General features: G+C 32.5%; 1 protein-coding gene across 1 annotated transcript in view; it reads left to right on the top strand.

Moving 5' to 3' along the window:
- Window positions 1-14267, top strand: part of Slc9b1 (solute carrier family 9 member B1) — an 86969-nt gene that overhangs the window by 20924 nt on the left and 51778 nt on the right. The window contains exons 2-3 of the mRNA XM_078021868.1: window positions 3757-3808; window positions 5424-5565. Of these exons, the coding sequence (XP_077877994.1) occupies window positions 3758-3808; window positions 5424-5565 (193 nt within the window). The 5' untranslated portion in view covers window position 3757. The remainder of the gene's footprint in view (window positions 1-3756; window positions 3809-5423; window positions 5566-14267) is intronic.

Consider the following 14267-nt stretch of genomic DNA (forward strand, 5'->3'; position numbering starts at 1 on the left):
ATCACCTGTAGACCTCACAAATCTTGGTCTCTAATTTAGTCTCTAAACTGTATCTCACTCACCCTTTCCCTTTTTGCTTCCCAGTCAGGAACCTTTCTCTCCAGAGGTCTGTTGGGTGCACTCTGGAGGCACCTGTCTCAGAGAGCTGTTTTATATTAGGCAGTTTAGGTCCTGTTTTTGCAAGCTATGGACCATGTAGCTGCAGGCACTATGCCAGGTTAGCAGCTGACAGGGACAGGGGAGTTGGGGACTTTCGGTACCTTGATATTGCTAAGCCCCAGCCTGGGGTCCTCTAATCACTTGCAAAGAAACAGTATTCCCACTACTTGAATCCTAGGTCCCGGAGCAACACAGAATGCATCCTCCTTCTAGCTCATCACTTGGATCCCCTTGGATTCTCTTTTTTAATTGATCTCTCAATCATTATATAATGTCTATATTACAGTTTTTGTCTATATTACAGTTTTTTACTTAAAATCTATTTTTTTTCTAATATAGGTACTCCTGCATGCTTTGGGTTTCCATTTGAGTGGAATATCTTTTTCTATCCCTTTTAGTCTGTGTGTATGTTTTTACTGATGAATTGAGTTTATTGTGGGAAGAAAAAAAAAACATGTTGTTGGCTCTTACGTTTTACATTTTGTTTTTGTGGTACCAGAGATTGAACCCCAGGGCTACTAAGCTACATCCCCACTCCTTTTCATTTTTTATTTTGAGACAGGGTCTCATTAAGTTGCTGAGACTGAACTTGAATTTGAGATCTCACTGCCTCAGCCTTCTGTGTCACTGGCATTACAGGCATATGCCACACCAGCTCTAGGTCTTTTTATTTTTCAATCTATTCATTCAGTCTAAATTTTTTTACTTGAAGAATTTAGTATTGGCCAAATTATATTGTGTATGTATATGAATGTGTAACAATGGATCTCATCACTATATACAACTAAAATACATCAGTACAGAATATAGAAAGAAAAAAATAATTTAATCCATTTATATTCAAGATTTTTATTGGTAGGTAAAGATGTACTCTTAAAATTTTGTTCATTTTTTTGAAGTTGTTTTGTATATCCTTTGTTCCTTTCTTCCCCTCCTGTTGTTTGTTGTTTGGTGGTTTTCTGTGTTGATAAGTTTGTTTTCTCTTTTGTGTATCTGCTGTACTAATGAGTTTTATAGTTTTGTATTTTCATGATAGTAGATATCTTTTTATTTCTTAATATAGAACTCAAGACATTTTTTGTAAGGCCAATCTGGTGGTGGTGAACATCCTAATTTTTGTTTGTTTTGGAAAGACTTTATTTCTGAAGAACAGCTTCAGTGGATATAAAATTCTTGATTGGCAATTTTTCTCTTTCAGGATTTGACTATATCATCCCATTCCCTTTTTAGCCTGTAAGATTTCTTCTGAGAAAACTGTTGTTTATCTAATGAGCTCTTCCTTAAGTGTGACTTAGTGCTTTTTTTCTCTTGCTGTTTTGAGAATTGTTTGTTTTGATTTTTGCATTTGAGAGGGCCTGGTCAAATCTATTTGGAGTCTTTTGAATCTTCTGGATCTGGATATCTGTAATTTTCTCAAAATTTATTTTAGCTATTATTTCACTGAATAGTTTTCTACACTTTTCTTCCTCCCTTCCCCTTCTGATACATCCATAATGCAAATATTTGTTTATTAGTGGTATAGGGTGTTGTTGTGGTTTGTTTGTTTTTGTTGTTTTGGCTGACAGTTATTTCAAAGGACCTATCAAATTCAGAAATTTTTTCTTTTGCTTGACCTGATCAGTTGTTTAAAAACCATGTTTTTAAAATTTTACTTATTAAGTTCTTCCGTTCTAATATTTCACTTGGTTCTTTTTTATGATCTCTGTCTTTATGTTGTTTTCTTTCAGATTATGAATTATTTTCTTAATTTATGTTGGTTTATCAATCTATATTCTCTTTTATCTCACTGGGTTTGCTTAGAATTATTATTTTGCATTCTTTTTCAGGTATCTCATCAACTTCATTTTCTTTGGGAAATTACTGTGTCCCTTTGGAGATGTCACATTACTTCCTTTTTCATGCTTCTTGTGTCTCTATGATGATATTTGCATATCAGATAACCTTTTGCTCTATTTAATTTTATTGAGTGGCTTCCATAAGTAGAAGAATTTCTCCTGAAGATAAGGCACTGGTTGGGTGGGATACATTAGCTTTGGTTCCTTTAGGCCACAGAAATGTAGTCATTTTGTAGCTTCTTCAGTTGTAATCAATGTTGACAATGCCTGTGGTGGTGAGTTTTGCATATCACTCTGGGGCAGCTCATGTGAGATGCCTCCCAGTTTCTGCAGGTCTATAAGTGGGCTGGGCTCCTCTGGCTGGCCCAGGTAAGCAAGGCATGGTTGGTGCAATAGCTGGGGTGCAGCTTCCATCAGATTTTTTGGGCTGCATAGGGGAAGTTCTACTCTAGCAGGTGCATGTGCTCAGCAGTAGGAAGGGGGTTCCTTAAGTCTCCATAGGCAATGTGGTTGTGGAGACATTCCAGTTGATATGGCATGGCATGCACAGTGGATGTAGCTTGGAATAAATGGATTTGATCTCAAAATGGCACTGTGCAACAACAATCTGTGTGGGGGAAAGTATGACATGAATTAACCTCCCTCTCTGGAGTGGTGCGATGATGCACACTCCATGACAACTCCCCAAACCAGTTTCAGGGTCCATGAGTGCTACAGAATTCCCCCAAATCAAAAACATCAGGTTTTAATGGTGTCAATGAAGGTTATTGGGGCCTGCCATTTACCTTTTTCTTTTACTAGTGTTGGCAGGATTCTCTCACAGAGACACTGGACTCCAAGGTATTCAGCAGGAAGCAGTGTTTATTTTTGCCAACACTGGCTTAGCAGATTCTTATCCAAAGGCTGAGCATTTAGTGTAGGGAGGCATAGTTATATTCTCTTGTTAGTTTCCTTTTAAATACTAGTTCTTTGTTTCCCATATGAGTTAATTCATATTTCTGGTTAGGCATTTTATTTTTATACTGCAGAGTAGCAACAATGATATAACTGAGTTGTAGAAGGTTCACATTGATACTGATGGTGTCATGTTATCTTTTCCTGTGCTCCCAGAAAATATCTATCACAATAGGAGGACTTTCTCAGTTTGAAGCTAGTCCAGACTGGGTGACAGGGCAATTGATGCAAGATAGCTTGTTCCTTTTTTAAAAACGTTATCTTGAGCCTCTGTTTTTCACTGCTTCTCTGTTTCACTAACACTGCTTTCCAGTGCTCTCCCCCATGTATTCTAGTTGAATAGCAAATTTTTATTCTTTGCTTTTGATCCTTCTTTTCAGAAAGAAAGCATGTCCAATACCTCTAGTTGGCCATCTTCCATATTTCATTTTAAAGTTTCTTGGAGTCTCATGCAGGTTTACAACTGAAGATAGAGTAAATCAATGGGTGAAAATTATCTCAAACATACTTGTTGAGTTTGTGAAATAAAGAACTGAATTTTCTTACATGTGATTTTAAAATATTATAAACTAGAGAGAAGTATTAAATTCTATATGAAAATGGTTTTTAGGATTTATTCACATGGTTTTGATTAATAATTTTAAAAGCAAATATTCAGATAAAGTCATATAAAGGTTATCTGACTTCATTATGATATAACTTTATGATTAAAAATCATTAAAAAATTAATGTCACTTAATCATGTTTGTTTTCATATAGATTTATAGTCCCAAAATACTTTCAAATTATTATTTCTTTTAAATTCTAGCATGCACACCACAAATTCAAAAAATGAACATTTGGAGAAGAGATCTGATCAGGTAAAAACTTAAAGTTACATTTTAATATATGAAATAAATATCTACCTGATCTTAAATTTTCTTTATAAAATTTATTATTAGATTTCTCCTATGTTTCTGGCTAAAAAAAATGAGAAGAGATAGTTTTGAAATAGTTTAACAAGTTCTAGGAATTGATCAGAAAGAAACATAAAAAAGTATTAGTACAGAGTATTTTGGAGCTTAATGGGGTAGATTTTAGGAATAAAGGTAATATGCCTTGTTATTTCTTGCCATGTACAGGAAAAATTCAGCAATTTAAACTAGTAGTTGCAAAGGTAAGTATGTGCTGTGTATTTTTAAGATATGCAGGTTTTTTATTTTGCAAGTTTATAGAGTAGGTCATTAGGCCTTTTGTTGGTCTATTTACTAAATAATAATTGCTTATAGTTATAATTACATTATTTTTGAAATATAAATTTCTACAGTTCTTAAAGGAAATAAGTGCTTTGAAATATTTTAAACATTCATTTTTTTCTCCTTTCTAATTCATTCTGATATCAAGTTATTATAAATTCTCAAATAAGAAAACTATGGTTTCACTGTATCTGGCTTTTCACAACCCTAATACAAATTCATCATTGTTTGTTTAGCCTTTTTTTACCATGGAAAAACATCTAAAAAAAGCTTCTACATCATAACACCAATAGGTTGCTCATTAGGTTTGAGAATTTTAATCACTGAACTACACAATTCATGTTTAACCATCAGATTCTGTAATATCTCTGTCTCTCTAGTCATTGATGTTAACCTTCCCCTTTCTGAATATTTTCTTACTCTCTAGCCTTTGTTATATTTCCTACAACAATGTGATGTTCTCTTTCTCACTGTACTGAAAATAATAGGAATACACTCAAAGTGAAAGTTGTTTGTATGCACATGTACATCCCTCATGACAATAATAAAGGGAAGTTTGAAGATCTCTGTTCAGAGTTAATTGTTAATTCTGCTCTGGGTTTATTGTTGTTGCTGTGTATTTTTTTAAAAACAATAGGAAAAGCCACTTAATATTCTCATAAACCAAACATTTCTTTTGTCTAAATCAGCAATTTCATGATTAGACTATCATTCAAAGGCCTGGGAGATTGAGGTATGGGTATAGGCATGAACTATCTATGTTATCTATAAATATTAGTAGGAGTGTGCCTAAATTTGTAAAGACTTGACCTATACTGTTCTAATTTTTCTTTCAGTTATATAATTTTTCAAATGATTCCAAAAATTACAAAATTATAGATCACCTCTTTTACAATAAGTTGTATTTTGTTTCAGAAAAGTTTTGTCATATAATCTCAGGGAGGTAGATGGAAGATGGATACTTTTAATTATCTTGCCCACATTACAGGCTCATTTGTTCAGTATATATAAATAAATGGTAAGTGAAAATGGTGGGGACTTGAGTCTATTAAAGTGTAAATCATGGTGCCTTGCAAAATGCACTGCTGTGACATCCCCAAATACCTATTGATATAGAGCATATATGTATATGTGTATTAGCAGTAGTAATATTAATTTAATTATGAGATGTGATGGTTTAGTGCATTCATAAAATTGTATTGAAGTATAGTTCTTTAAAGATTTCCTTGTTTTACTTCAGATCCTCAACGATCCTAAGAGTAGCACATATGACCAAGCTAAGGGAACCCTGTCAGAAACACAGGAAATGGTACCACAGACGAATAAACAGTCACATATTTCTTGTCCTCCACAAGGAATAGTGAATAAAATAATTACAAATGGTATGTGCAATAAGAATTGTAAATGGGGAGAAAATGAGAAATGTATGTGATAAATAATAAAACATGCGACAATAAAGCCACTGCTTAATCTGTATATTTTTGATGTTTAGCTCTGTTACAAGCAACATGTAGACAAAGAGAAAATGTTCTTTGAATATTTCAAAACTAAAAACCAAATATTGCTTAACAGATTTATATTTTAATATTTCCATGATTTTATATTAAATTTTTGTGAATAGAAGCAACATTGACTAAAGATCTACTTTTGATATTTAATCTTGTTAGCTAAAAATAATATCATACTCCTGGCAATGATAGGTTCTTATTAAAATTAGGTCCCAAAGTTTAAAATGGTGCAACCTTGCAGAATTGTATAAAAGTTGCTTTCCTCCTAAATTTTTTTTTAGTTTTATTGATTTTATTTTTTTTAAATACACGACAGTGGAATGCATTACAGTTCTTATTACACATATAGAGTATAATTTTTCATATCTTTGTATATAGAGTATGTTCACGCCTCCTAAAATTTTAAAGCTTCTCATATTCACCAAGTATTATAAAGAGGATTAAGAGAGTTTAGAGAGAATTAAATTTAAAATATGATGAATATATAAGTAATTGAAGTTTTCTATTTTTATTTTCTTATTTACTTCGTGCTAACTTTTAAGCTTTTGAAAGAAATTTTTTTCCATTTTTTTTCTTCATTAGTAAACATTGCTTTTTAAAATAACATCAGTGTTTTGGAAGCACTGAACCAAGCTTTTCTCTGAACTTGGAAAGTCTTCATCTGCCAGCATAAATTATTGGACTCTGGTGAATATACTTTCTGCACATTGATCTTACATGCATGTTCCCATGACCCTGTGAATTTAGTGGGCATTTTCTAATAGAGCAGAGAAAAGGGCCAGGACTCGTGGGGGAAAGGAAAATGTGTTGATCACCCAAGGTTATTTCCTGAAGGTTAGGCTGCAAGCTACTCAGGAACTAATTGGAGAGTTATAGAATGCCAACACTGAAACTTGAAACTAGTTCTATAATTTGTTTCCCCCTTTCATTTTTGATTTTGTAGTTTTAGAAACATTATAGAAAAAGGAGATTTGTCATAGCTTCCATGTTTCTATTTTGGGAGTGCATAGTCTTGTACTCTTTTTTTAAAAATTATTTTTGTAGTTGTAAGTGGACAGCAAGCCTTTATTTTATTTGTTTTATTTTCACATGGTGCTAAGCCTCAAACCCAGTGCCTCACCCATGATGGGCAAGCGCTCTGCCACTGAACTATAGTCCTAGCCAATTTTTCAAAACCTTTCTCACTCACTCTCTGTCTCTCTCCTTTTTCTCTCTCACATGCACACCTATAGACATCCTAGGTTCATAATGGCTCCTTCATACACAAAGTATAGAATCTCAATCTCTGAATGTGCTTTGAACATGTCACTGTTAGGAATCCCACTCTGTCTCATCATGGAATAAGTAATATACATCCACGTATCAGTAGAATTAAACAACCAAAAAAATAAAAACCTAAAATAGCATATACTTTGAATAGTAAAAGGAGTGACACTTCAGTTTCTGTACAAATGACAGTTAAATCACTTGTCTCTTTAAATAAGAAATCTAAACACTAACCACACACAAAAATCAGTCTCATTACATTTAATCACATGTTTATATAACTTGCTTAAGAGGTGGCTTGCCTAGTGACAAAGAAATGGATATTCTAGGGCAGGATTTTTAGGCTATCATTCCTTTTTGTATCTTTTTTCAAAAAAGTTACTTTCAATGAAGGTACAATATATTTTCATGTAGTTGTTTTCCTTTATATAAATTAAGTAAAAGCTTTGTTTACAAACAACCATGATTTTCAGGGCTTAATTTCCCCATTAAAATCTTATGAGTCTTTTGAAAATGGAAGGATTGGAAGATTAGGATCTAAAAATAATATTGCAGAGACTTTCAGTTCCTGGTTCTATTTGTAAGTATAATAGTCCTATAAGATTATAATGGAGCTAAAAAGTTCCTGTCAAGTAGTGACACTGTAGCCACATCATTATAGTGTAATGCACTATTCCTGTTCTTGTGGTGATGCTGGTGTTAACCAAGCTACTGCACTGCCAGTTATATAAAAGTATACAACATACACTCATGTATGGGATGGAATCATTGAATGGCTATTTAAAAACAAATGACTATGTTACTGGTTTATGTATTTACTATATTTTATCATTATTTTAGAGTGTATTTCTTCTACTTGTAAAAAATGTTTGATGTAAAATAGTATGCTAATCTATACTAGCAGCAGCCTCATACAATTTGTGTTTACCTCTTGTGTATTGCTTCAATAGTGTTATTTGAACATTAATTTGGATTAGTTGTAAATGTGTATTGCAAACTATAGGGCAACCATATTTTTTTAAAAAAATAAAAAAGAAGTATAATTGATATGCTAATAAAAATAGAATTATATAAAATCCTCAATTGTAACCACAAAAGATAAAAAAAAGAGTAGAAGACAAAATTAAGAACAAAGAACATGGCATTGAATAGCAAACACAAATATGTTAGATATTAATACAACTATATCAATAAACACTTTAAATGCCAGTGATCCAAATACACTAGGTAACATATAGACATTGTCAGATGGGATCAAAAACTAAGACCCAAGGGCTAGGGTTGTGGCTCAGCAGTAGCACGCTTGCCTAGCACATGCGAGGTCCTGGGTTCAATCCTCAGCACCATATAAAAATAAATAAAAAATGAAATAAAGGTATGTGTCCAACTACAACTAAAAAATAAATATTAAAAAAATAAGACCCAAGTGAATGTTGTTTACAAAATACATATTGATTAAGAATAAGGATGGAAGGCTGGGGTTGTAGCCCAGTGGCAGAGTGCTTGCTTAGCACGTGTGAGGCCCTGGATTAGGTCCTCAGCATCACATAAAAATAAATAAGTAAAATAAAGATACTTATTTATTTATACATATACAACTACAAAAAAATTAAATAATTTTTAAAAGAATAAGGATGGAAAAAGGTATATTATTCTAAAACTAATACAAATAAAGCTGAAGTGCTATATTAACTTCAAAAAGAACAGACTTATGAACAATGATAATTATCAGGAATAAAGTAGAGGAGCATTATATCATGAGAAAAGTATTAATTTTTCAAAAACACATGGCAGTCTTCAATGTGTATGTTCATAACAAAAGAGCACCAAAATACATAAATAAAAAACTGATAAAACTGTAAGGAGAAATAGATTAATCCACTTTTCTAGTTAGAAACATCATCATCCTTCTATCAGAAATGAACAGACCCAGCAGGCAGAAATTGAGTAAAGATATAATTACATCATATCAACCACTTGGATGCAATTGACATCTATAACTTAACCCAACAACATCAGAATACAAAAACTGCTCAAGCTAACATAGAACATTGAGCCAGATGGGCTATATTCTGAGCCATAAAGCACACATTAACAAAATTTTTAAAATAAAAATCATAAGTATTTGCCTTTAGATAAGAATGGATTTAAACCAGAAATCAATAACAGAAAGAGATTTGGAATTCCACAAATACTTTGATATTAACATACTTCAAGATAACACTAAATCAGAGTAGAAATTTCATAATACTTTTAAATGAAAATACAACTTAATCAAGATTTATAAGATGTAGCAAAAGCAGGGCATAGAGGGAAATTTACACCATTCAATGCCTATATTACAGAAAAATATCTGAAATTAATAAACTGAACATCTACTTAGGAAGCTAGAAAAGAATAACAGATTAAATTCAAAGTAATAAAAAGAAAAAGAATACAAAAAATTGGACAAAGTCAATGAAATTAAAAACAGGGAAGCACTATAAAAAGTTAATGAAACCAAAAACTGGTTCTTTGAAGATGTCAGTAGAATTTATAAGTTTCTAGCCAGGCTAAGACAAAATAGAGAAAACACAAATTATAACAGAAATGAAAGGGTGGACATCATTGCAGATCCCATGGGCATTAAAAGATGATTAAAAACTATGAACAACACAAATTTGATAACCTAGCTGAAGTTGACCAATTCCTTGAAAGGCACAATATTCTAAAACTTACACAAGAAGAAATAGGCATCCTAATAGATATGTATCAAAGAAATTGGGTCAACAATTAAGAACCTTCCAAAACAGAAAGTTCCAGGCTGAAATGGTTTTGTTAGTGCATTCCACCAGACATTTAAGGATGCAATTATATCACGTTTCTATAATCTTTTCTAGAAGCTTGAAGCAATGACAATACTTCCCCATTCATTCTAAAAGACCAGAATTAATACTATAAAAACCTGAAAAAACATTATAACACCAATATCTATAGATGAGTATCTCTAATGAACATAGATGTAAAAATGCTCAACAAAATATTAGCAAATTGAATTAAATAATGTATAAAAAGTATTACACATTATGACCAAGTGGGATTTATTCCCAGATGTGCAATATTGGTTCAACATTTGAAGATCAATCAACATTAATCCACTACATTGGTAGTCTTAAAAAGTCTAAAAAAATCTTTCTATCAATAGATGAATAAAAGGTTTTTGACAAAATTCAACATCCATGCATGGTTTCTTTTAAAAATCTCATTAAATTAAGAATAGAAGGAGATATTCTTTACCTTGATTTAAAAAATACTGAAAACCTATAGCTAACATGATACTTTTAATGGTGAGAAACTAGAAGCTTTTCCTCTAAGATCATCAAGTAGGCAAGGATGCCCACTCTTACCACTCTATTTAAACATTGTACTGGAAATCCTACTAATGCAATAAAGCAAGGCAAGGAAACAGAAACTGTACATGTTAAGAAGGAAGAAATAAAACTGTTCAGATGACATGATTGTCTATGTAGAAAATCTGAGAACCAGGAAAAAACTTTTGGAACAGCTAATAGGTTGCAAAATGCAGGATTAATATTCAAAAGGCATTTGCTTTCCTATGTACCACAATAAACAAATAGAATTTGAAATTAAAAACACAGAATTAGGGCTGGAGCTGTGGCTCAGTGGTGGAGTGCTTGCCTAGCATGTGTGAGGCACTGGGTTCACTCCTCAGAACCAGGCACAAAAAAATAAAAAAATAAAGTTATTCAAAATACATAGTATCATTTACATTAGCAACACAAAATTTTTGTGTAATATGTACAGTTTCTGTAAGGAAAACTATATAAATCTGATAGAACTAAATAAATGAAGAGATATTCCATTTTCATGAAAGATGTAATATTGTCAGATGTCAGTTATTCACAACTTAATAGATTCAGTGCAATTCTATTAAAAATTCTAGAAAGTTATTTGTGAATTTCAGCTAACCAGTTCTATTTTATATAGAAAAAGACCCAAAATGTGCCAATTTATATCAAAAAAGAAGTCATAAAACTGACATTACCTGACTTAACACTGTGAAGTTATGTAATCAACACAGTGAGTTTTTAAGTGAAAGACTAGACAAATAGATCAATAGAACAAAAAGCCCACAAATAGACCCATATAAATATAGTCAACTGGTCTTCGAAAAAGGAGACAAAAGAAATACAATGACATGATTATCTATGTAGAAAATCTGAGAACCAGGAAAAAACCAAAGATAGTCTTTTCAGCAAATGGTGCTAGAATAAATGGATATGCATGGGCAATAAAAAATAAAATCTAGAGACAAACTTTGTACCTTTCAAAATGGATTATAGACCTGAGTGTAAAACACAAAACTCACAGAAAATGACATTGGAGAAAATCTAGGTGACACTGGATATGGCAATGACTTTTTAAAATACAATTACCAAAGATTCCCTCCATGAAAAAAAATTTATGAGACGGACTTTAACATTAAAAATTTCTGCTCTGTGAGTTATTCCATTGCTTGATATTTATCCAAAAGAACCAAAATGAGCATACTTAGCAATATAGTCACTTCAGTGTTTATAGCAGCATAGTTCACAATAGCCAAATCATGGAATGAGCCCAGATGCCTGGAAGAGAAGAATGGATAAAAAAAAATGTGGTATACATACACAATGGAGTTTTACTCTGCCATAAAGAGGAATGAATAATGGCTTTTGACAGTAAATGAATGCAAGTGGAAAACATTATGCTAACTGATATAAGACAGACTCCAAAAAATCAAGGGTCAAATATTTCCTCTTACATATGGAAGCTAGGGCAAAATAAGGGAAAGAAAGTGGTGGGGTGGGGGAATCAGATATATAGGGAAGATCAGTGGAGTAGAAGGTAGAGAATGATAAGGAAGGAAGATGGGAATGGGGAGAAAATATGGGATGAATTTAACAAAATTATATTATATGCATCTATAAATGTACTAAAGGTAATTTTACCTTTATGTATATGTAGAAGTACCAATCAAAAATAAATAAGCAAAGGAAGGCAGCAGAGCAGAGGAAGGAGAATAGTGGAAAGGAGAAGGGGTGGAAAAGAAGTGGAAATGGGAATTGAAATAAAATTCCTTGCAGGTGTGATTTTGCCAAAATGAACACTGCTACTAAGTATAACTATAATGCTCTAATATTTTTTTAATCTAAAAAAGAAACCTTTCTGCTCTATGGAGTACATTTTCAAGAGAATTAAAAGACAAGCTATAGATTAGGTGAAAAATATCTGCAATGTATACATCTATTAAGAGACTGTTATCCAAAACTGTTATCCAAAGAACTCTTAAAACTCACCAATAAAGAAAAAAATAACCCATTTTAAAAATAAGTAAAATACTGGAAAAGATAACTCACAAGATATACAGATGACAAACATACAAAAATGTTCAACATCATAGGTCATTATAGAATTTCAAGTTTGAACAATAGATTCCCTCACATGTGTGAGACATTGGGTTGGATCCCTAGCATGGAAAGAAAGTAAACAGCAAAAGTAATAAAAATACTAATCGACTATTACATACCTACTAGAATAGCCAAAATCCAAAACACTGATACCAAATCCTAATGAGAATGCAGAGTAACAGGAACTATCATTTTATTACTGTGGGAATGCAAAATGTTTAAGTCTCTTTTTAAGACAATTTGAGTTTCTTACAAAAATAAATTTACTCCCATCATATAATCACACTCATTTATTTTTACCCAAATGTGCCAAAAAGTTTTTAAGCTGATGTTTGTAGCTGAATTTTTGTAGCATAATTTCTAAAACTTGGAAGCTATCAAAATATTCTTCATTGGGTAGGTGGATAAACAACTGTGGGACATCCAGATAGTGAAATATTATTGAACACTAAAAATAAATGAGCTATCAAGCCTTGAAATATCATGAAGAAAATGTGAATACATATTGCCAAATGAAGGAAGCCAATCTGCAATGACTATATTCTGTGTTTTTCCATCTATACGACATTCTATAATGAGTAAAACTACGGACACAGTAAAATATCAGTGCATGCCAAGAACTGGGGACAGGAGGAATGCATAGAGCATAGAAGATTTTTAGGACAGTGAAACTATTCTATAAGATTCTTTAATGGTAGATATCGGTGCCCACCATTAAAAGCCTAAAGCTTTCAGGATGATGTAAAAACACTTTCTTTTCTCCTTTAATTCTCTTCATGGTGATATGTTTATTCGGTTTTGTGTTTCTATAATTTCGTTTTAGCTAAATAATGTGTACCCTATCTGCCCTGGTGAACAAGCCTGTTTTTGATTTTATTTCCCCTTCTCTCTTCATCTCATCATTTTCCACTTAATCAAGACTCTGGAGGGCATGGTGGTTACACCTGTACTCTTAGCTACGTGGGAGAGTGAGGCAGGATAATTCCTTGAGTTTATGAATTAGAGAGCAGTCTCAGCAATATAGTAAGACCCCATCTGGAAAAAAAAGAAAACACACTCCCTTATTCATTTAGTTTGTTCTCAACTTGAGCAAGATAACAAATATATTAATTTTAAAGGAAGTGCTTATTTATTTAAATAAATATCTAATTAGCAAAATTCTGTGAAATATGATTAAATTATGGGAAAAATACATGGGATAGAGAATTTTTTATAGTCTTATTAGAAGAAAGATATTAGGAATAATAGAAGCTAAAGAATCATCATAGGGCCCTAACAATAATTTTCTGCCCAGATCAGCCTCCTCATAATTGGTAGTATAATTCAGTATGATTCAGGCTGTTAAGGGAGCTGGGGAACAAAATCCAGCCCCTTGCCTGTTTTGTAAAGGTCTATTGTGTTACAGTGACAAAGTTGAATATTTGTAACAGAGACCATATGGTTCACAGTGCCAGGAAGTTTTTAATTATATGTCTTTTACTGAAAAATTTTACCAACCAATCTCCTAAAAGATTATTCCTTTATCACCCCCTCCTCCACAACCCAGCATCTGGAATTGAGCTGTGCCAGGCGAGCGCGCTACCGCTTGAGCCACATACCCAGCCCTAAACATAAGTTTTATAAGGTCTATTTTATATATGAATTTTCAAAGGAGATTTTGCCATCTAGCAACCAGCTAAAACAAACTGCCTGGTCTCCTCAGTTTGCCAGTAGAACAATAGTTTTTAGTTCATTTTTTAGTACAGCGTTAGCCCTTTAGGTGTTCACATTTTTTCTAGGTGGCAATACGGGGGAAGAGGCAATAATCTTAGTTTTAGCTTCCTGCTTTGAGCAAGTCAAAATCTTCCTCATTTACATTGACAT

The sequence above is a fragment of the Ictidomys tridecemlineatus genome, chromosome 9, assembly GCF_052094955.1.
Source record: "Ictidomys tridecemlineatus isolate mIctTri1 chromosome 9, mIctTri1.hap1, whole genome shotgun sequence".
Taxonomy (NCBI): domain Eukaryota; kingdom Metazoa; phylum Chordata; class Mammalia; order Rodentia; family Sciuridae; genus Ictidomys; species Ictidomys tridecemlineatus.